The following is a 22,998-nucleotide window of genomic DNA, read 5'->3' as shown; positions in this document are numbered from 1 at the left end:
TCCCTCCAGAGTTTTCTCATCAGCCCCTCCCCACCCCCGGGGCAGGGGCCCTCCCTGCAGGTCTTGCTCCTCCTGCCGGGTCTCCCCAAGCTCCCTTGCTGCTTCACCTGTCCCCCTGGGCGCAGCTGTCCTTTCCCCATGGGAGCCCTTTTGGATCCCTCCTCCCACCTGGGCTTTGTCTTGCCCCACCCCTGGGCTCTCCCAGGGCCTCTGCCACAGTCCCCATCCTGTCCCTGCCATGGCAGGCACCTCCATGTCTCTAGGGTGTGGGTTTTTGTGTTCTCTGCACCTGGCAGAAGCTCCGGAACCACCATGAGCCCGGAGGCTTTCAGAGTGGAATCCGCATCCACCAGGCATTGTGCGTGAATTTCAGTGATAACCTCCTCCCATTTCCTCCAACCAAGGTACTGGGTAATGCTATTAACCTTCTTAAAGTTAAAGATTGTTAATATGGGCAGTGCCAAATTCCTCTCCAGAAAAATTCTCCTTCAAAAACCGCCACATCTTTAAATATTGTAATTATAATTTGCGATCATCATAAATATGGCGTGAAAACAATCCCCTGTGTTAACCCCACTTCATGAGATTCAAACTATTCATATTTGAGATGAATAGTCTCACTAGTCTTAAGATGCAAGTATATAAGTGATTTATACATTTTGAATTCCAATTGAATTATATATTAAACGTTTTCTTATGATCCTCCATATTTTCACAACCGCTTTTTTTTTTTTTTTTTTGAGACAGAGTCTCATTGGGTTGCCCAAGCTGGAGTTCAGTGGTGTGATCTTGGCTCACTGCAACCTCCGCCTCCTGGGTTCAAGTGATTCCCCTGCCTCAGCCTCCTGAGTAGCTGGAACTATATGCGCCCACCACCATGCCTGGCTAAGTTTTGTATTTTTAGTGGAGATGGGGTTTCGCCATATTGGCCAGGCTGGTCTCAAACTCCCGACCTCAGGTAATCTGCCTGCCTTGGCCTCCCAAAGTGCTGGGATTACAGGTGTGAGCCACTGCACCTGACCCACAACTGCTGTTTTTTAATGGGTGTATAATGTACTCTCATCTGAAGGAGGTGTTGTTTACTTAACCAAGTCCGTGTTTTAAGACCTCTGAGTCATGTCTGATATTCGCTAACGCCGAGATGTAAAGGGAGCTGTGGTGAGTGTCCTTGTACATACGCTGCCCCACGTCTCTATATTCTTAGGGTAAGTTCTTCTGTGTGCCCTTTTCCTCCTGCATGTCGGATTGCAGGGTGCTGGGATTCTGGCGTGGCTTTGGGTGTGTGGAGGGCCTGTCTCTGAGGCTGTTGCTGATGTTACTGGAGGATGTAGAGACTCAAGGGCCATTTAGGGAAGAGGTAGTAAGTACATGTGAGATCGGCCTCCTTTCCTTGTGTGAATATATCTGCAGCTAAAGGAAAGCTTGACAAGGCAAGACACGGATACGCTTGCTGCTCTGTAAATCCCGTGAACGGATGCACGCACCGCTTTGGGTATCAACAATTCAGACTGCACAGAACACTGGGGCCAGCCAACCAGGATCCTGCCAACCAGCAGGAGAACAGAGGACCCAGGATGGTAGCCCGCAGTTGCACATGGCAAGGCCTGGCTGCACTCAGGTGGCATGGAGTCCCGTCCTACCCCTGGGCATGCTGGGATAGGTTCCCCTAGGAGGGACTTCGGAAGTCGCTTCTGAGGGATGAATAGAAGTTTTCCAGGCGGAGAAGGGCAAGTGGAACAGAGGAAGGCAGTCTAGGAAGCGGGAGCAGCGGGGCAATGGCTTGGAGGCTGGGAACTGTCAGGGTTTTGGGGCATGCCCTGGTAAGTGCCTAGGCTGGTGGCCAGGATGTCCTGTTTTCCATGGCTGCTATAAAAATGACCACAGACGTAGGACCTGAAGCAACACAGGTGTGTCATCTTACAGCTCTGGATGCCACAAGCCCCACCAGGTCTCACTGGACTCCAGTCAAGATGTGGACCGGGTCATTTCTCTCCCAGAGCTCTGGGAAAGAATCCATTCTCTTGCCTTTTCCAGCTTCTAGAGTTGGAATGCAGAGGCTGCCTGCCGTCCATGGCTCAGGCCTTCCCTCCCAAGCCAGCAGCGTCACCTCCCTCTGACTCTTTTTTTTGTTGTCCCACATTGTTCTCTGACTACAGCCAGAAAAGGTTCTCCCTTTTAAGGACCCATGGGGTGACACTGGGTCCACCTGGATAATCTAGGATAATTTCCCATTTCTAGGTCCTTAATCAGACCTACAAAGTCCCATTGGCCAGGAAAGGTAATATGCTCATGCTCTGAGCGTTAGGATGTGGCTCTGTTTTGGAGGAATTTCTTCTGTTGAGCACACAGGCGTGAAGGCACCTAGAATGGTGGCTAGAAGTTGTCAGTTGAAGGCCTGGCTGGGGCACCAAGATTGAACACAAGATGTGAAGAATCATTTCTCGATAACCTAATTTTGTAAACATTCTTGAGCATCCCCTGTGTGCTAGGCACTTTCCAGGGCTTAGGATTGACCCACCTTGAGAACGAGGAAGGGATGGATAGGGGCCCAACATCCAGTGTGGAGAGCCCTGCAGAAGAGGGCGATTGGGCATTTCAGAGATGATGTCTGAACTGGGCTTTGAAGGATGGATAGGAATTTTCAGGCAGACAAGGGAAACATGATGTGAAGAAACACAGAGGCATGAGGCAGCCTGGCGTGGAGGGACCCTAAGGAGTTTAGAGCGGCTAAAGCGTGAGGTGGGAGGAGGGTGGCAGGGGAGTGCACTGGTGATCTAGCCAGGGTTGTATTAAGGATGCCTCGTGTGCTGGCCAGAGGGGCCTGGACTCTATTCTGTAGGTGATGAGGAGTTAGGCCTGGGATTTCAATAAGTTAGGCTTGTGGACTAGAGCAAACATTTGGCTGCAGCGTTTGGAGGAGACAGGGAGGAGGAAATTGCAGGGTTTAGGGAGACGCTTCTTCAGCCAGTGGGCAAAGGAGGCGTGGTATTCGATAGGGTACCTGGCCCACTGAGCTCCCCCTCCTCGCCCTCCAGGACACAGTTGAGTGTAAAGTCCTAGCACGTGTGTTCCTGGAGGGGCTGAGTCAGGGGCAGGACTCAGGACTTTGCGTTCCCCCACTCTCACTGGTATCCTGAGTGCACTGCATACACACACTCGTGCACACTCACGCAGACACACATGCTTCCTCCTCCATACTGACACACACATGCCTAGACATGTGCATGCATGTGCACAAGCGCGCGCACACACACATGCAGACACACGTTCACACTTGGGTGCACACAGAGACATGCATATGGACACAGTCACACACAAGCACACACATGCATGCACACTTGTGCACTCACACTTGTACATGCTCTCAGACACACATGCATGCATGCACACACACTCATGCTTGTACACTGATACAGACACACGCACACACATGCATGCACACACACTCACACTTGTGCAGACACACTGACACATTCACACACACGCACACACACCCACCCATGCCTTTGCCTGTGGTCTGCAGAAGAGCAGAGCTGGGTCTCCTGCTAAAGTCACACTCTGCCCTGAAGATGTGCTGCATTTTAATGAAACCTCCCACCCCTCCCCCTACCCCGGGGTGGGAAACACGAGGAAACTGTCTTTGTTTTCTGTTATGTAGTAAACCTTGCTTGAGTGAGCACTGAAGGATGGAGCCATAAACCTGTTTACAGGGCAAGCAGCATCTGGGGATGGTGCCGGCGGCCGAGTGGCATGGAGGGCGAGCTAGACTTTTCGACTTGCTGTTTTTATAAGGGTCCTTGTGGAGTGGCTAAGAGATGGCAGCGCCAGGAAGCCCAAGTCCTGCCTCTCTTGGAGCCCTGCTTTTCCTGTCCATAAAATGGGAGCTGGCAGGATTGCATGGGCCACTCTGGATAGAGTTTGCTTAGCACAGGGACTAACACAGGCAACAATTTTTATTATGCTACGGATGTTAGTTTGGGGGTAAAAGCGAGTGTTTGTCTGAGTTTGGGAGAAGCATGGGCACCCTAATTCCGGAAGTCCCAGCTCTGTCATGTATGAGTGACCTTGGGCAAGTCCTTTGCTGTTTCTAATCCTGTTCTCCCACCTTTATTTTTTTATTTTTTTATTTTTTTATTTTTTTTGAGACGGAGTCTCGCTCTGTCGCCCGGGCTGGAGTGCAGTGGCCGGATCGCAGCTCACTGCAAGCTCCGCCTCCCAGGTTTACGCCATTCTCCTGCCTCAGCCTCCCGAGTAGCTGGGACTACAGGCGCCCGCCACCTCGCCCGGCTCGTTTTTTGTATTTTTTAGTAGAGATGGGGTTTCACCGTGTTAGCCAGGATGGTCTCGATCTCCTGACCTCGTGATCCGCCCATCTCGGCCTCCCAAAGTGCTGGGATTACAGGCTTGAGCCACCGCGCCCGGCCTCTCCCACCTTTAAAACGGGTCTGCTGAGATGGGGCAAAGGTGTTTTGTGAGGTCTTCGGTGACTGGGGGACCTGCTCTTCCCGGAACATGGCCCTTGGCCCCATCACTATCTCTGACCCTGCTGGGCCTCGGCTTGCCCAGGCATGCACTTTGTGGTCCCTGCATCAGGCTTCTCCCTCCTCTCCCATCTGCAGAAGATGCAGAGAGCTGAGTCGCCCTTTTCAATTCAATGGGGAGTGAGAGGAGGAGGCCCCTGAGCCAGTCCCAGTAGGGATGGAGCAGCTAAGGCTCCCAGGGCGCGTGAAGGGTGAGGGGGGGCAGCCCCACCAAGGAGAACAAGTTTTCAGTTGATGCCACAGGAAAACATAAGAGTGAGCCAGCAGAAGGCTAGAGGGGCCCTGGGGGCAGTGGAGCTTCATGGCTGGTGTTGTCTGGCTCATCAGATGTTTACGAAGCACTTACCAGGCACTCGGCCTGTGTCAGGTGTCATCAGCCAGAGGCTCTTACCAGTTATGCTGTCACTTCTTCCTCCTCCTCCTCACCCCACCCACCTTCCCTTCCTCCTTGCCTTTTTTCTGAGTTTTTCTGAGCACTCAGCACATTCCGGGTGTACCCTAGACTCTGGAGATTCAACGTTGAATGAGGCAGACACAGCCTCTGTCCCCACGGGGCTCACGTTCTAGCAGGGAGGCAGACAAGTCACCGGGTGATGTCCATTCAGTGACATGAGCTGTCCGTAGAGGGGAAGTGCAGTGGAAGTGCACGGGATGCGGCAGCAATGCAGCCCCAGGGGTCAAGCTGGCTGGCCTGGGGGAAGTGCTCTCCTGCCAAGACTTCAGGATGAATCTAAGTCAGCCAACAGTTAGAGAGAGTATTTCAGAGCAGACCACCCATGCAAAGTCTGAGAAACTGACAATGGATAGGACATTAAGTGCAAGGTGGAGTTGGCGGGGCACAGGACTATGGGGGTCACAGAGGTCATTGTCTCCACTCCACGAGGACCCTTATAAAAATAGCGTCATGTCCCAAAAAGTCTAGTTCAGGAATTAGAGGCGCCAGAAGCTGTGCCCTTTGCAGGAAGAACCATTGAAGGTGCAGTGATGGTGATGTATCAGTTAACTTTTGCTGCATAACAAATGAACCCCTCCCCAGATTTGGGGTTCAAAACAATAGCCCTTCATTGAGCTTATGATTCTGTGAATGGGCAATGTGGGCTGGGCTCAGCTGGCTGGATCTTCTGTTATTGACTGGGCTCCATCGTGCATCTGTAGTCAGCAGCCAGTTATCTTGGTAGCTCTGTTTCTGAGGCTTGGCTGGCCTTTGCTTGGGGCAATGGGGAAGACTGGGCCACATGACTCTTATCCTCCAGCAGATTGGCCTGGGCTTACACACAGGGCACTTGGGCAGAGGTTCAAGAAAGAACAGCAGCACATAGGTCTCAAGGCATGGACTTGGAAGTCATGTAAGATCACTTCTGCAAATTTAATTGACCAAAGCAAATCACAAAGATTGACCTTTATTCAAAAAGTGGGGAAATAACTCTACTTATTAAAGGAAGGACCATTGCCAGTGAATATGGATACAGAGAGGGGATGAATTGCAGCCATTTTTTTCAACAGAGGTATTTGGTCTGGGGAAGAGAAGGTATGAGGTTAGTTCCCAACTGCTGAGTGCTTTCTGGGGTTCAGGAGACAGGCAGTGCCATGGGGTCCTGAGGGCAAAGCTAAGATCCAGGACTGCATCTGGAGAAGACCTTTCTACTGGGTGGAGGTCTCTCATGGGGTCTGGCTGGCCTTGGACACTGGAGGAACCAGGAAAGGCTGTGTGAACCTTGGTGAGAGACACATGGCCGGAACTCAGGTGATAGAGAAAGGGTGGCCTCTGAGGTTGTGGCAATGGCCCCCCCATATTGAATGGACCACATTCTCTGGTTGACTTTGCCCAATTCATGGGTTTTCATTTAAGCCTTTGCAGTCAGTGCTCCAGGTGTCCAATCCTCCGCCTATTTGCAAAGCTTTGCAATAAAGAGCCCATAATCTCTGGAGCTCATGGATTTCTTCCTGTGGAAGCTCATCAGTTTCTTAATTTTGAGTCAGCTTCCTTCCAGGGTGAGCTGGTGTCATCTGAACTGGAGATTGACAAGCCCATCTCAGACAAACAGGCCTCCCTGCACTGGTCCAGGGACTTGGCTGAGACATGCTGGGTCTGCAGGAAAGTGTAGACAGAAACCAGATTTCTGGATCTAAGAGGCAGCAAGCTTTGTCAGGGTGGACTTGCTGCGATAGCAAACAGCCCCAGTGATTCAGTGGCTTCCTAGGATGAAGTTTCTCATTTGGGCAGTGGTTCCATGTGGGTATTCCTAGCCAGGTGCTTCCTGGGCAGCTCTCCTCTGAGCAGTGTGATGCAGGAGCTCAGATTCCTTCCATCCTGTAACTCTACACACTCTTCTCCTGCTAACCAGGACCTGAGAGTCCTCCAGTCTAGCAGGCAGGGGAGACAAGAGAGCATGGATTATACACAGAGGACTTCCAGCCATACTCTATTGGCCAGATCTCAGTCACTGGGCTGCTCCCATCTGCAAGGGAGGTTGGGAAATGTAGTCCACCGTGTGCCTGGGAGGCAAGGGTTTGGCTTGTGAATACCCAGCTGGCTCCAGTAGAAAATGGCCGCAGCAACACCACTTTGGGGTCAGTAGACCTGAGTGCCAAGCGGGCTCTCCCATCTCCCATCTGGGGCTCTCTGGGCCCCAGAGTCCCCATCTGTAAAATGGGCACGGTAATATTCCCCACCTTGCAGGTTCGTGGGAGCTTTGGATGAGATCAAGCAGTGGAAGCACCAAGTCATATCCTGGCTGGGCACAGGCCCCGGGAGAGCTCGCTGAGACTCCGAGAGTGTCCAGGGCTCAGGTCCAGTTGGCACAGCAGGCCAGAAGACTTGTGGGGGCACTGAAGAGGTTCTGGAAGCTTCTTTCATACCCAGCTGGAGGCAGACCTCATGGGACGCAGGAAGGCAGGGGGTTTGGTGTCACTGGAGGGGCTGCACACCTTACCTGCTTGTCCTCTTTTCTGACCCCACTGAGCCCATTGCCTCCCCTGAGCCCCGGGCCCCATCTTGCAAGCTAGGGCAGTGGCAGTCACATCCCTGGGGAGGATTCTGTGGGATTCAGGACCCATGTGGTCCTGAGGCCTCTTTTCAGACCCTATCTGCCATGCCCCACCAGCCAGCCCGCCTGCCACCGTCACAAGCTGGAGCCCGCACAGCATGCATGATGCCACTCAAAGCTTAAGTAGGTTCTCGGCCTGATGCAGAGCCTCCTGCTTGCCTCCTTCACCCACCTGTCTCCTCTGCCTGCTGTTGCAGGGGACAGCAGGGTGCCCAGTGCCCAGTGCCCCACTCAGCACATGCAGATGTTTGCCATCACCGTGTTTGGTTCTGTTCTCCTCCTTGGAGATGGAGCCCCAGGCCTGGTTCTCAGTTCTCTCTTGGGTGCTCAGGGACCCTAGGGCTGTTTCGCTCCATCCCTTGCCCACACAGTGTTTGCGTTTAAACTTCTGCTTGGGTCTCCAGCACAAGCTGTTGGCTGAAGGCCCAGGGAAGGCACTGGGCTCTGCAGTGAGTCTGAGGGGGCACCCCACCTGGGTCATCTGGTGCACCATGCCATGCGTTTCCCATGAGAGTCCCTGTTCCCACAGCTTCTCCCGTGTCACCTCTCTGCTCTAGAGAGAGTGCATGAGAGGTGGTTAAGAATGCAGGCTTGTGAACCTGAGAGATCTGAGTTCCAGTCCTGGCTCTGCCTGTTGTTTACTGTGTGGCCTTGGGGAAGTGACTTTCCCCCTCTGAGCCTGGTTTACTCCATCTGTGATAATAGTGTAGCCTGGGCTGCTTGGTCCTGCGGTAATGGATGTAAAACACAGAGCCCAGGCCTGGCTTCCAGCCAGCACCAGGGAATATTCGCCATCGTGGTTCATGGTCCTTCTTTAGCAGCACTGTACTTCTTGACAATGGGAATGTGGGGGGTAAGGTTCTTGCCCTCGCCCCCCCGTAACTCCCTTTGTGCGTCTCCAAAGCCACAGCCTGGCCTCCCTCTCCAGCGGCTCTGGGTACAGTGAGTGACTGTGCACAGGCCCACCCCTGGGGTCTGGAGCCTCCGTTGGCTCTGTGAGACGGCCACTGCGGCCCCTCTCTGGTCTCCCTGTCTCTGCTTTGGCCTCCTGCAGTCTGGAGGGCTCCTGTCACTGAGGCCTCCTGCCTGCCACCTTGCAAATGAAATCCAGTGGGCTTGCAGGAGAGGGAGGGCAGTGGCTGGGGCAGAGCTGGGCATCACGCTCCCTCCCCCATGGTCGACCTTGAGGCGCTTGCTTCCCTTGCCGACCCTCAGCTCCTCATTTGTGAACCGAAGTGGGAGGGGTTGGACCAAACCAGTGCATTCCAGCCTGGTTGGTGCCCCCTTTGCTACTTTTCCTCCATGAGCCCTGCAATTTGGAAAACCAAGTCCACCACCTTGTACGGGTTAATCATCGGCTACCTAACGTGGTCAGACACACCACCGGGGTTCAGCATGTCAGAATCTGAGTTCACTATCCGTCCTCTGACCTTCTCCTGTCACCACCCTCTTGAGGGGGCCACCTGGGCTGCTTTGTCTCAGAGCCCAGCTCGGTCTCCTCAGGCCACGCCCTTCTCTGGGACAAGGGGCGCCCAGGCTGGGGGAATGTGCTCCCCAGAGCCTGCAGCCTCCTCTAGGTCCTGGATGCCCTTCCCGCTTCTACAGCCTGGGCAGACCCCTCTCCTGGCCTTCCTTTCCATGGACACTGCCCATGGGCCCATGACGGCTGCCTAGGGAGGGAGGTGTGTGGACCGGGCTGGCATGTAGGGGCTGGGGTCCACACTCAAGTTTGAGGCCCCCTGCAGTGCAGGTCAGAGCTGGGGGCAGACGTGGGGTGGCCCCAGGCCCCCTTAGTGCTCCTGCCCTAATCCCCTTATGTGTGAGTGCTGGGCCAGGTCGCCATCCAGGCCATCTCTCAGACCCACACACTCCTTAGTGTCTCCCTCATCTTATCCATCCACAATTCCTCCAAGATGTCCCGGAACGGGGACCTCCTCTCCCATCCTGTGGCACTGCCGTCTCTCCCCTGGACGCCACAAGCCAGGTCTCCCTGCGCCTGCCCTTGACCCTGAGAGTCCATTCCAACACCAAAGTGAACTTTCAGAGAGCACAGAGGCCTCGTCACTGCCTGCTGATAATGAACCCAGGGCTTCTCAGCACACCCGGAGGTCCATGCAGCCCCCAGGGCACCCCACAGGGATCCGCAGACCACGGCCCCTCTCCATGGCCGGTTCTCTAATGGCCCTAGTATGTACTGGCCCCAGCACCTGCCATTCCTCCCCCACCCCCGCCCCTCTCTCCACTTCCCAGCCTTCACCCAGCTCATCCCTCCCGGGGAACTGCTCCTAATCTGCTGACTCTGATTCCTTAGATGCCAGCTGAAGGCCACCTCCTCCGAGTCACTCCCCTCACCCATCCACTGTAGGGTGCCCTCCCCGTTGGAGGCTCTGGCTCCGTGCTGTTTTCTCCTCATCGCACTGATCATAACTGCCCAGGACTTAAATGCATTATTGATGATGATACTATTTTAATGCAGTTTCCTGTTAGAACATTATGATTGTTATTATTTCTTTATCTGTGGCCTGTGTGTCTGCTCCATTAGGTGACAGGCCCGGAGCAGCATCCCTGGCTGTGTGGTTTGCTGTTGGATTCCAGTGCCTAGAGCCCTCCCGTGGAGCGGAAAGCAGGGGCCGGAGGTTTTTGCTTTTTAAAGACAGGGTCTCACTCTGTCGCCCAGGCTGGAGTGCAGTGATGCTTATAACTCATTGGAGGCTCGAACTCCTGGCCCCAAGCAGTGCTCCCATCCCAGCCTCCCTAAGTGCTGGCATTACAGGTGTGCACCACCACGCCTAGCTGAGACTGGACATTTCATTTGGCCTGTCTGAGATGCTGGCCTGCGATCACTTTTTGGGGGACAGGTCAGTTTCGTGCCTGGGATCAGCACTGCCCTGGCCTAGCACCTGGCGTGAGTCGGTGCTCAGGGAGACCCAGGCTGCCCTGTGGTGATCTCTGGGGTGGATGACTTTCTTTGGCTTGTTTCTTTAGAAACAGTGGTGTGCTGGTGAATGTCGAACAACCAGCACTCCAGGAAAAACAAACAAACAAACAAACAAAAAAGAAAACAGCAGCACTGTTTTGTAATGTTGGCCAGTTTTCGTGGTGTGAGTTCTCCCCCCCGTGGCAGCCAGCGTCAAGCTGCCCGAGTGACACCATGACACGTGGCTTAGGGAAGAGGCACGCTCCTCTCTCCTCAGCACGGGCCCCGGCATGCAGTGGCTTAGGAGGATGGCAGAGCGCTCTGTGTCCTGGCATCTGTGGGTCTGTGCACGGCTGGGAGATGTTGCTTGCCAGTGGAGAGTGGGATGTTGCCAGCTTTTCTCAGGACCTTGGCCCCTGGCCCGTCACCCTGGGTCTCACATTGTTCCTGGCCATGTGTGAGGAGCGGGTGGTGGGACAGAGCTGCAGGCTTGACCCAGCGTGGGGGCTCTGCCATCCTTAGCTGTGTGATTCTGGGCAAGCGCTAAGCCCCCTCTGAGCCTCTGTTTCCTCGTCTGAAGGGTAGGGCGGGGTAGTCATTGTAGATCCTTCAGGAAATCCCATGATGGCAGGCAGGGCAGGCAGGAAGGACTGGCAAACTCTGTCTCCAGCCTGGGCTCTCTGGGCCTGAGCTCTGTGTGACCGTGGAAACATCCCATTGTCCCTCTGGCATCACTGCCTCTGTCCACCCAGTGTGGACACTGTGTCTGGCCCCTTGGCTATAAAATCTGGGTCCACACAGTCCTCTGAATTGGGGAGGAAATGGAGGCTTGGAAAGATCTAGAGGCTGTCCCAAGTCACCTAGCGTGTGGGTAGCAGAGCCCTCCTCTTTGCCGCTCCTCACCTCCTCGTGGCGGCAGGAGCACCCCCTCTGCTAACGTGATGTGGGATACCCGCCCTCCACAGGGCTCACAGCAGCTCCCCAGCCCAGAGACCCTGTGCCAGGGCTCTCAGCAGGACAGAGCAGGGAGGGTGTGCGGGCAGCGTGCTGGGCGTTCTGCATGGGAGACCTCCTTAAGCCCTCCCTACCATGCCTTCAGCACACACAGACCCCCACCTGCCCAAGGAAGGCTGCCCAGTGTGTGTGTGTTGGGACCTGCCCTAAAATCGAGGCTTGAGGGACGCTGGACCCACACAGGGCCCGGCACCACCTCCCGAGGGGCAGGCACTCTGCTCCCAGGACACTGGCGTGGGTGCTGTGTCCCGGAGGGCTGCGGGGTCAGCAGAAAGGCGGAATGGATCCCCGGCCTTCTGTGACCTTGCCCCATCTGTGGGCCCAGCTCAGGGACACAAGATGTTGGTGCAGTTCTGGGAGGTGCCGGATTCCACAGGCTGCAGGGGCACCTTCTCCCTCCTGCTCTCTCCAGCCTCTCACGACCCAGAGTCTCAGATCCTCCCACACCAGAATCTGCTAGGAACAGCACACCATGCAGGGGCCTCCATTTTCGGTTTTGCTGAATGCCCCAAATCCCTGACCCTTGATCGCTGTGGGGTGACCCTGGGCTCTGGAGACCCCAGGACTGGCCTGTGTGGCCTTTGGCAAGCACCTGCTCTCTATCTCCACAGCCACAGCCTGGGCAAGAGACGTCCCCTTGAGATGAGATGACCCTGATAAAGGGCCTTTGCCTGTGGAAGGCGCCTTCGCTTCTGCTGTCCTGGTTCGGTTTCCCGCATGTCCCGGGAATGTCAGTCTGAGAAACTGGTTTGGGAGTGGCGAGACTTTCCCCTTCATTTTGCAGTTACTCCCACTGTCCTAAATAAATGATACCTAACCCCTCCCAGATTAGGAACCCGACACCTGAGCGACTCTGCTCCCTTCCTGGGTCTCACAAAGAAACGTCAGAGGCTTCTGAGCCATCAAATGGTTGTCAGGAGGCCCAGGCGCCAAATCACACTCATTTTACAGCAGGAAATTCAAGGCCTGCAGAGGGCCCAGCTGAGTCTTCCGGTGGGTTTGGTTTGGCCCAGCCCGCAGTGGACCAAGCTGTCAGCATTTAGCAATTGTGAGTTCTCACATGAGCAGCCTGGGGTCCCCACCTCACTAGAGAAACGAGGAAGGGGCGGCAGCAGGCCAGCATTCTCGTGGGGCCCTGAAGTCCCCCTGAAGCAGTGAAGGCCCACCGGATGGGGCCTAGGCTCTGCCTCGTCCACACTTCCGGGCCCTGGGACTCTTTGAGCTTGTGCCCCAATCTAGTCCAGCCTCTTCTGGTTACAGAAGGGAAACTGAGGCACGAAGGCATCATGATCCAGTCCTGGGGAGTTAGACCCGGAGCACAGGTCTCGGGAGGGCCAGCCCCTGGGTCTTCTCCCTTGGGGTGCAGGAGGTGTGGAAGGTGTTGTGGTTTTCATTCTCCATCACTTGCTGTTCATCAGCATATGTGCTCCAGAAACAGATGTACTCACAAGGCTGCCCTGTGGCTGTGGACCCAGAGGAGAAGGTGGGGAGGGCGGAAGTTGTGGGCCAAGGCCTGTGTTTTACCTCGGGGGGGAAAACCCTGGGTCTGCTGTTCCTGAGACATTTTTTCCCAACCTCAATGAGTGACCCATCAGATCCTGGGGCTGGTAGCTGTGAGCCAGGGGAGGCCCCAGGACGGCTTTGCTGGCTTTGCAGGCCAGGAAGACCGTGCAGCTCTTGAAGAGGCCTTCCCAGCACACACTGGCCTGCTGAGGGTGGCTCCTGGGGGCCCATTACTAAGAACCATATTGCAAAGTGTCATAGGCCAGGTGTGGCTCACACTTGTAATCCCAATACTTCGGGACGCTGAAGCGGGAGGATTGGTTGAAGCCAGGAATTTGAGACCAGCCTGAGCCACACAGCAAGACCCTCCAGCATTCTTCCTCGGTAGGAAGCTCAGGGAGGGTTGATGTCATCAGCTAACCCTCTATGGAAATAGCACATGTACTGGGTGTCTTGTATGTGCCGGGCCCTGGGGTGTGCTCAGTGCGGTCACCTCATTTCCTCCCTGGACACACCCACAAGAAAGGGGACCTTTACCATCTGTGTGTCCTTATGGGATGCCTGAGGCTGTGGGCCGGTCAGTGGCTGGCCCAGGGTCACAATAGGTAGCGAGTGGTGAGGCGCGGCCCTCCCGCCCCGGCGGTGAAGCTCTGCATTACTGTCTGGCCTCCCAGAATCCACATCTGCTCCGGCAATGCCCAGTTGTGCCGAGCGGGGCCTGCACCCGGATAACAGTGGGGGACGTGTTTTGGAGCGATGGGGCTCTGGGACAGGCTTCCTGGGGGCAGCTATAGAGGCTGGGCCCCTCCCCCCAAGGAAGGGGTCAGTGGTGAAGGGTGCAGGGGAGGTGTGCTGCTTCCATCCAGCACTCGCCTGCCCTCAGCCACGGCCTGCTTGGGCGACAGCCTGGATCTGGAGAGTTTAGATGTGCTGAGGAGAAACCTGGCGCAGCCGGAGCTCCAAGGTAGCATTAATGGCAGCATATCTACTGTGGGTGCATGGAGGGTGATCTAGGGGGCCTCTCAGTAGGAGAAGAGCAAAGTCTTGTGTGGCTGGACTCGGGCTCTTGCGGGGCTTTGAGTCGCTGAACGTGGCTGTTTTTACCCCATCCCTTTATTTGAAGCCAGACCCTAAATGTGATCTAAGCATGGGCCTGGGGCCTCGGGCAAGAGCTCCGTCCCTCCCTGGGCTGCAGAGGTTTGGAAAGAGAGGGGGGCCTCCTGTCCCCGACTTCACTCCTGAGCTTCAGCAGTGGGAGGATGGGCCAGAGCGCCTGATGGGGACGGGACGAGACAGTGGCAGGGGCCGAGGAGCTGGGGTGCGCCTGGGACTCGGAGCGAGCCTCCTCCTGCCTGTGGCGGCTGACCATCTGTGTTAGTGCGTTCTTGGGTTGCTATAAGGAAACACCCGAGTCTGGGTTTCACTGGTTATGCAGGACACCCCAGGAGGTGGGGATTTGGGGTCTGCCTCGTGTGAGCCTCGGGAAGCTTCTAGTCATGGCGGAAGGTAACGAGGGAGCAGGAGTGTCATATGGAGAGAGGGGGCAAGAGAGTGGGAGGCAGATCTCACGTGAACTGAGGGAGGACTTATTCATCACCAGGGGATGGCATGGAGAGCCATTCCCGAGGGCCCCACCCCCACATCCCACACCCCCTCACCAGGCCCCACTGCAACACTGGGAATCACGTTTCAACACGAGCTTTGGAGGGGGCAGGCACCCGAACCATATCACCACCGCTGAGGGCGGAGGGATGGAGGTTGAGATGCAGCCAGAGGGCGGGAATAGGCTCACCCACCTGGGGTCTGCTGTGTGGGCTCTTCTGGGGATACGCATCTCCCTGGGTTTCCACACCCAGGCCCCATCCAGCCACCATCTGTGGGTCCTGGGGTGGGGCCCATCTGCCCGTGCCTTCGCCTGCGCCGTGGAGGACAGCCTTGTTTTGCACAGCGTCCCTGGGGCGGCTGCTGGAACCGAGCAGAACGGATTCATCTTCATTTATTGACATATGGGTTCCGTATCATATAATTGGAAGGTATGGCCATGGCTAGGCCTTCTGAGAAACATGCGACCCCGGGGCGGCATCAGCACAAAGGGCAGACCAGAGGGCTGCAGGTGGTCCCAGGAGAATCAGTGCTCATTCGCTCTTGCCCTGCTCGTGGAGCGTGTTCTATGCCGGGCTTTGTCTTGGTGACAGGACTGTGGCGGAGACCACTGAGGTGAACTCCTGCCTCCTGCAACTTGCATTCCAAGGGAAGCCAGGCCACAGCCAGATAGCCGAGTAGAGTCAGCTCTGGGGCCGAGGGCAGTGAGGGCAGCAGAGACTAAGACAAGTGTGGAGTGGTGGGAACAGCAGGTGGGGGCCGGAGATGATGCTGGGCAGAGTTCTGCAGGGAAGGCCTGAACCGCAGGAGGGACTGAGAGACGCATGTCTAGGGCCAAGCAAAGGCCCTGGGGTGAGCCTGAGGGGTACGCGAGGCCGGGGTGGCTGGAAAGGAAGGAGCAAGGGGAGGGGCTGGGCTGCGCCCGGGTGGGGTCCACCCGGCCGACAGTGCCGCAGGGTTGGTAAGGGCCTCAGCTTGTATCTACTTTTACTGAGAGTTGAGGAAGCTGTGAGCTGGCCTGGACTTAGATTTTGTCAAGATCACTGCTGTGATGAGACTAGACAGGAGAGGGTGGTGGGGCAGTGGGGTATGGGAGCCTGGACCCCAGGAAGGCACCTCTTCACCAGTCTGAGTGAGCCGAGTGGCTGGCTCACAGGGTGTGTCCACTAGCAGGATTCGTTGTCACTGTAACCTGGTAACTATGCTGTTGGATAGGCACGTGGGGTTGCTGTGACCATTTCACAGATGAGGAAATTGAGGAGAAGAGAATGCAAGAGTTGGTTCAGGGGTGGCAGAGTTGGTGACTTTGGACCTGGCACAGAACCATCTACATTGAGGCACATGCGTGCATGTGTGCATGAGGTCGGGCCTGCACACCCCCTGCCTAGGGCCTTGGGGAAGGTGCCTTGTGACATCACGAGGCCCCTGCGGCATGGCTGGAGTTGAGCATGAGCTTCCTAGGTGCCGCTGTATTCCACCGCAGCTCCTCAGAGACGTGGCTGGGGGCTCACAGCAGCTGGATGTCCCTGCAGCCCTGCGCACTCTCAGGGCCTTGGCATTAGCATTTGATTAATTTACCAGGTCCCATCGCCTCTTCCACTCTAAGGGCATTTGGTGAGGGAGACATGAAGAAAACAGCAGCAGGGAGTGGTTATGGTACTCTGGGAAAGTGAGTCTGCCTTACCAGACCTGGAAATCACAGTGTAACTTAAAGATCTGCAAAAATGTAACAGCGAAAACGTATTTTAAGAGACCAGCTGGAAAAACAGAAAAGACAGAGGTGTGGTGGAAGGATGTGCCTGGCAAAGCCCCTTCGTCTGTGCAGGCACCCAGCAGGCCCCTTCCACAGGGCACCCTCAGTCCTGCGGAGGAACCCGGGGAGGTGGGGTCACCCTGGTTAGGGATGAGGACTCTGAACCAAGGCCACAGAGTGGTGGGATCAGGACTTACACATGGATGCCTTGTGTGTCGCGGGTGTGAGGACAGAGAACACAGGCCCTGAGCCTGCTGCTCCCTCCACTTACTGGCTGTGTGGTCTTGGGCAAGTTACTTCTCCAGCTTCATCATCCACCCACTGAGGAATAGAATAAGAATAGTCTCTGTCTCGCGGTGGCTGTGGGGTGAGGGAGCATGAGTGAATCCAGCACAGCTCCTGGAGCCATGCCCGGCAGGCTGGCAACCCCCGTCCGGTGCGCAGGGGCCACTGTCCTGGGCCCTGTGGTGCATGGCACTCAGGTGTGCTGGGGAAGCTTTTCCAGGCCCGCTTCTCGTTGTAAGGAATAGGATTTAAAGTTCGTCCCGGGAGGTGAAAGTGGGGGAGGAGTGTGGACAGCATGGGCTGTCCCTGATGTACCCCTTCTGGGCTCAGGGCTCACCGTTCCCACATTGAAGGTGGCTGTGCCCACGGACTGCTCTTCCATGCTTTCCAGGAGAGCCCTGAGTTTGTATAAATTATTCACCAAAAAAAAAAAAAAAAAAGAGAGAGAGAACATCATTGGGTGTATTTGTATCCGGGTTGAAGTTTCTAGCAACACATCACTTCTAAGAAAAGCCCCAAGCCAGAAACAAAAAAACCCCCTCCGGACCACCAAACCCTTTTCCCGGCTGCCCCAGCCCCTCTGCACCCTGGTGTGGCTGAGAAAGCACGAGGGGCAGCATCTGTAGGTGTTCTGGGGCATCCCAGGTCTCTGCCTCATGATGGCATCTGGAGAATGCCTGGCATGTGTCTGGCTGAAGGCGCGGGTACCTGCCCAGCTCTGGCAGCCCGGCGGGAGCCCTCTCCCTCCTCCCAGGCAGAGACGCTCCTCTGCGCGGTGCAGTCACCGCCTCTGGGAGATCCACGCTCAACATCTGTCTTGATTTCCCATCCTTGTTGGGGTGGGTCTTCCAAACTTCTAGGCCCAGTAGGGCTAGCTGCTCTTCTCCTGGGCTGGCATCTCCTCTCCCACAGCCGGGCAGTTACAGGGCCTTCTCCTGAAAAGCCTTTTCCAGTCTGAACGCAGTGGCTATGGAGTCATTTGGATGGACTTCTTAAGCCTCAGTCTCAGTGCTGAATGGCGGTGCTGCCATCAGCACCAGCGGGCCCGTCCCTTGCTCCTCTTGCCTCTGCCTTTAGCCCCCAAGGCAGCCACCCGGCACAGACCCTTGCAGAGCACCTCCTGTGTTCTGGGCTTGGTGCCGGGCACAAAGGATGGAGGTGACTGGGACCCTGCAACTTTGGTGGCGGATGAGTGAGTGGAGGGGTCAGAGGGCCCCTGTGGGGCTGGGGCAGGGCCATGCTCATGACCCGGGTGTGCAGCTGGGTCTGTGGGGTCATGGCCAGTGAGCTCGGTTCATCATGGGCAGCCATCTAGTGGGGACGCATTTGGTCAGTGGGTCTGTGGGAGGAGCTGGTACCCGGGCCTGGAGGGTGGGTGGGGAAGAGGGCGTGGAGACAGCTCACCCTGACCACCCGCCATAGGTAGCTCTGGGGTGGGGGCAGGTGCGCTGAGCTGGGCCACCTGGCAGGTGTAGCACTTGCCCTCTCCCGGCCTCTCCCAGGTGACCTGCTGGGGGATTTCAGGTCATGTCACACACATCCTCTCAACTCACAGCCAAGCCAGAGGAGGGCCTGTGGCTCCATCCTGTCCCAGAGGGTGTGTCCGGCTGGGACACCGACCGGCAGGCAGACCAAGAGCTTCTGGGACTGCTCCTGGAGAGGGCGGGTGGTCTCAGGGGGAAGAGGCAGATACTGAGGCCCACAACTTCAGGCCCTCTGTTTTAGAGTCTGGTGCACATCTGCCTTCCCATGGCCCATCCGGTGGCCAGGCATGACCGCCACCCCTAGCTGGCCTCATCTTTTGTGGGACTGCCCAGTTGGCCCAGACCTGCTTAGCTAACAGGGGCCACTTTTGAGGCATCCAGAATCTCAGGCCAAGTGTGCCTGTATTCCTGGGGCGGTGGCCCAGGCCTGGGACGTTTACTTAAGAGCTCGGGTGTAGCCTCTTGGAAAACAGTACCCGCTCACATCCTGTCCATCCAGGCCTGGCGTACCTCTTGCTCAAGAGAATTAATCCATGGGCCTCAGGTGAAATGCCAGCTTCCTCCCCCGGGACTCATGTGTGCGGCTCCCAGATGTGTGAGCACCTGCTCTGTGTGGGTGCTGGGCCAGCTGCAAGGACACGGCAGGCTCATGCCCAGGGACTCCCCTGGAGCCACACAGCAGGAGCAGAAACCACAGGAGCACTTGAACCCAGCTGGAAGCCCCCAGAGGCTTTCTGCCAGAGGGGGCACCAGGGTGAGGTGGAGGCACCAGGGCAAAGTGGGGGCTGTTGTAGCAGCTCTGGGACCTGCGCCTTCCCTGAGAATAAAAACGCAGCACACAGCATTTGGAGAATGCTTGTGGTTTATATAGCACTTGCACAGCCAGACTCTCCTGGGTGCCCCGCTGGTCCCCTGAGATGGGTTTTCTGGTCCCAGCAGACTCATGAATGCCGGTCACGGGGGGAAGGGGCTCCAGAACATTTCTGTGAATGGTCTCAACATTCTTGTGAGGCAGGTATGAGCATCCCCATTCTACAGATTAGAAAACTGAGGCTCAGACAGCTGGCGGGCCGTGATCACTGTCTTTGCCCTTGCTGCTCCACACCCCGGTGGTCAACCCAGACTCCTCCGGCTTTTCCTGGGGGCTTTTGCCTGGCATGTTTTGCTCTCCTGATTTTGAGCACACCCCAAGATTTTCCTTCTGCTCATTACCAGGGCAGTGGAGGGTCTGGGGTACAGGGAGAGAGAGGGGTCCTGTGGTGGCCGGGACATGGGGAAGACTGCTCCGAAGCCCAGCAGCCCTTGGAGAATGTGGCCAAAGTCCCAGACCTCCCCCAAGAAAAGTCCAGGGACATGTGTCTCTCACACACACCTTTGGCAGCCATCCCCAGGGACTCCAGGTTGAGAAGCTCTGGCCTGAGCCACCCCCAGCTGTTGACGAGAGGTAATGACCCCACTAGTGACGGGCCCTCCATGCCTCCATCTGCCTCTGCCTTTGCTCACCCCGGCCATGACCCCAGCCTGGCTCACAGCTGGACGTCCATCCAGCAGAAGGTAAAGGGGCACCCGAGGCCATGGGCAGGCTCTCATGGAACCACCGGCAACATCACAGCCTTGGAGATGAAGGGGCAGCCTTGGCTGGGTCGAGGAACAGGGCACATGAGTTTGCTCTGGTCCAGTAAAGATGCTTTCGAGGCAGCACAGTTGTTAAAGAGAGGCCTTCGGGATCAGGGATACCTGGCTTTGAGCTTCAACTCTGCTCCTTCCCAGCCTTCCTCCTCAGAGCCTCAGTTTTTCATTGGTGAGATGGGGATGGGAAAGCCCCCACCTCATGGGGCTCCTGTGGGGTACAGGAACCTCCTGGGGCCTGGCTAGCAGGCTCTGGGTCTCTGGAGGCCACGGTCATGCGTGTTCCCCGGCGTGGAGGGGCGTCTCTTTCCATACGTGCTTCTGGCAGTGTTGTACAGTGTTGCACAACTTGGCGGCCTCCTGGCTTCTGCACCAGAAGCTTGGGCCCAGGGCACACTGGTCAGTGCCCAGCAGTGGGCTCCTGGGCCCATGGCAGGCCCCCACCTTCTTGCACACAGCCACAGGGTCCACCATGTCCTTGAGACTCTCAATGAGCACAGGCTCATACTGGGTGACAAAGTGCTTGCACTGGATCATATAGGGCAGCGGCAGGATGCTGCAGGCACTCTTGAAGCCCATCAGGATGTCTCGCTTGGTGCTCTTGCTCTCCAGGTTGTGGGAGGACACCGTGAGCAGCCTCTTGCAACCATTGCAGAAGCTGCCCTGGTTCTCCGTGTCCCACTCTGGGGACGGCACGACTGCATAGGCATCAGGGAGTGCCCGGGACCGCCTCCGGTTGCCACACAGACGGATGAACTTGCACACCTTATCTGGGGTGATTTTGGCCACAAGCAGCACCAAGGAGGGGCTGTAGGTGTCCACCAAGATGATGCACTCCTTCCTGATAGAGGCAGGCATTACCAAGCACACGCGCTCCAGGGCATGGGTGATCATGAGCTCAGAGCTGTTGGACATGAGCCAGTGATCCAGCTTCTGCACCACGCTCATGCACACCTCACAGGTCACGCCGGCCTTCATCTGCATCTCACTCTGTTTCCTTGGCAACCCCAGCTCCAGGGAGGGGACCCCGTCCACGGCCACTACTTGAGTCAAGCGGGCAGGTGCCCCTAGCTCCTCACAGAATCCTCCCTTCCTGCAGAGCTCCTGTGCAGGGAGAAGGCTCAGTGCTTGCTCAGCAGGGACAAAAAACTGACGGAGGTAGTTCTTGCAGAGGACAGCCAGGCCAGGCCCCAAGGACTCACACTGCTCCTGGATGTTCAAGTCTGCCAAGGTCAGGTTGGACCGGACAGCCTCCTGGAGTCGGTAGACCTGCCGTACACAGTCTTGGCACAGAGCTCCTTCAGGCACCTGGGGAGGGTGGAACCTAAGGGGCCCATTGGCCATGAAAGGAGCCACAGCCTCAGAGGTGTCCCCTTTGGAGAGTGGCCCCAGGGTGGCCAGGTGCCTCTGCAGCGGCTCACAGAGGCTGAGCGCTGTGCACACCTGTGCCGGGGCGCTGTCCGGGTCCCCGTGGAGCATGCTCAGGATGGCTGAACTGTGGGCATCCACCATCCACTTGCATCCGGCTGAAGACTCCTGGCTGGGGAGCCACTCACAGGTCTTCATCACCAGAGCCAGGATGTCAGACTCTGTGGCGCCAGGGTTCAGCCCATTGCCGGCGGCAGCTGCTATGTCCTGGCATAGGTCGCAGTGGGGAGACTTCACGGTGGGTTTGTTCCATACGGCCCCTTGGCAGTACCCCACAGCCCCGCACCTGGCAGCTGCCTGCAGATCCTGGCACCACACCGTGGAGCCCTTTGCACACTCCTGGGGGCCTGAGGTGGGGCTGGCCCTGGTGGCCCCCAGGAGGCTGGGAAGGAGGAGCAGGGCACACAGCATGCTGCCCAGGGACTCTCTGGCTCCAGAGCACCCAGCAGTGGCTGCTGCTATAAACCCAGCTCTCCTGCCTGGCCCCAGAGGAGGTACAGAAGGGCGGCCCCACCTCCTGGCCACTCCCACAGCCTGACTCACACCCTGTGCCTGGGGGTCCCTGGCCTCTTGGCCTTTGCTCTTGCAGTGCCCGGAACACGATCCCTCCTCTCTTTTCCCTTGGATAAGACAAACTCTTACCAGTTTTCTGAGCCAGGCTGATATGTGAATGAAGCTCAGCTCCTAGGAGACCCTCCTGGCTCCTGGGCTGCGTCCCCGCCTCCCCCTGCTGCAGTAGTTCCTGGGGTTCCCTTCCCCGTGGCTCACTGTCCTCTCCTGACTTGTTTGTGTGGCCTGGGTCCTCTCCTGGAGTGTGAGGCCTCTCGAGGAGTCTCTGCCCCCATTCTGGGATGTACAGAAAGGGATCCTCTGCTTTCTATTTGCTGAAGATTGAGTGATGCCAATGACTGGCCACCCCCTGGATGCCACTGTTTTCTAATGTGGCCTCAGGGCCATGTGCCCAGCTGGGGTTCTGCCCCTGGCTGTGGCACCCACTGGCTGTGCTGTTCGAGGAGTTCGTCTCTTTGAGCTTCAGGTCTTCACCTGTGGAGTGGGAGAGCTGTGGACCTCACTGCCACGCCACAAAAGCCACTTGCAAACCCAGGTCCTGAGCCCAGCCGGTTTTTTCATTCTAGAAATGTCAATCAAAGGTTGAGTGTGGGCTGGTCGGTGGTAGGTGTGGATTAAATGTTTGTTGAAGGCACACACACACAAAAGGTGTTTGTTGCATTTCTGTGTCATCTGTTATCTTATCTTTTTCTTCTTCCTTAGTTTTTAAAATAGTTCTTAGGCGAGAGAGTCAGCTGGGTGAGCACGCACAGGCACTTTGTGTCAGGTCCTGTTCATTAAATGGAGAATTCTGGAGTCAGCCTCACCTCTGGCCTAATTGCCACACAGTCAAGGAGTAGGCAGGCCAGAGGTTTGGTGGCAGGGGCTCCCCTGGCCCCCCATGTCGGTGTCCTCAGCTCAGCTTCCTGGGCTTGAGTGCTCCATAGGAACACACTTCCCAGTTATGTGGGTCAGGCAGCCTGGCCTGAAATTGCAGCAGCCACTCATGAGGAATGCAGTAGTGCAGGGCGCTTCCCGCCAGCCCTCCTGCTGGGTGCAGGGGTCAGGAAGAGAAGACGGAAAATAGGATTTACTGAGTTCTTGCAGTGACTTCCAAGGACTCTGGTTGCTGGGGACCAGTGGAGGGGACGGTCTTAGGAACAGGTGAGTCTGGGTGTGCTTAGCTGCAGGATGGCCGCTGGCCAGCACCTCCAGGTCATACCCCAGGTGGGGCTGGAGACGTACG

The 22,998-nt window shown here is 56.7% G+C and overlaps 2 protein-coding genes across 6 annotated transcripts in view; one reads left to right on the top strand and one right to left on the bottom strand.

The window, feature by feature from the left end:
- SORCS2 (sortilin related VPS10 domain containing receptor 2) overlaps positions 1–22,998 on the top strand; it is a 552,142-nt gene that overhangs the window by 223,285 nt on the left and 305,859 nt on the right. The window lies entirely within an intron of this gene.
- PSAPL1 (prosaposin like 1) lies at positions 18,991–21,690 on the bottom strand. Its single transcript, XM_033213663.1, has one exon. It carries the CDS (start codon positions 21,612–21,614, stop codon positions 20,049–20,051), a length of 1,566 nt encoding a protein of 521 aa, XP_033069554.1. The 5' UTR covers positions 21,615–21,690; the 3' UTR covers positions 18,991–20,048.

The sequence above is a fragment of the Trachypithecus francoisi genome, unplaced genomic scaffold (assembly GCF_009764315.1).
Source record: "Trachypithecus francoisi isolate TF-2019V2 unplaced genomic scaffold, Tfra_2.0 Lachesis_group1, whole genome shotgun sequence".
Lineage (NCBI taxonomy): Eukaryota > Metazoa > Chordata > Mammalia > Primates > Cercopithecidae > Trachypithecus > Trachypithecus francoisi.
Note: the sequence above shows the minus strand (reverse complement) of the source record. Positions and strands in the feature narration are given on the sequence as shown.

Bases quoted from the DNA above. Each gene is read 5' to 3' on its own strand.
- PSAPL1 (XM_033213663.1), bottom strand. From the start codon at position 21,614: ATGCTGTGTGCCCTGCTCCTCCTTCCCAGCCTCCTGGGGGCCACCAGG.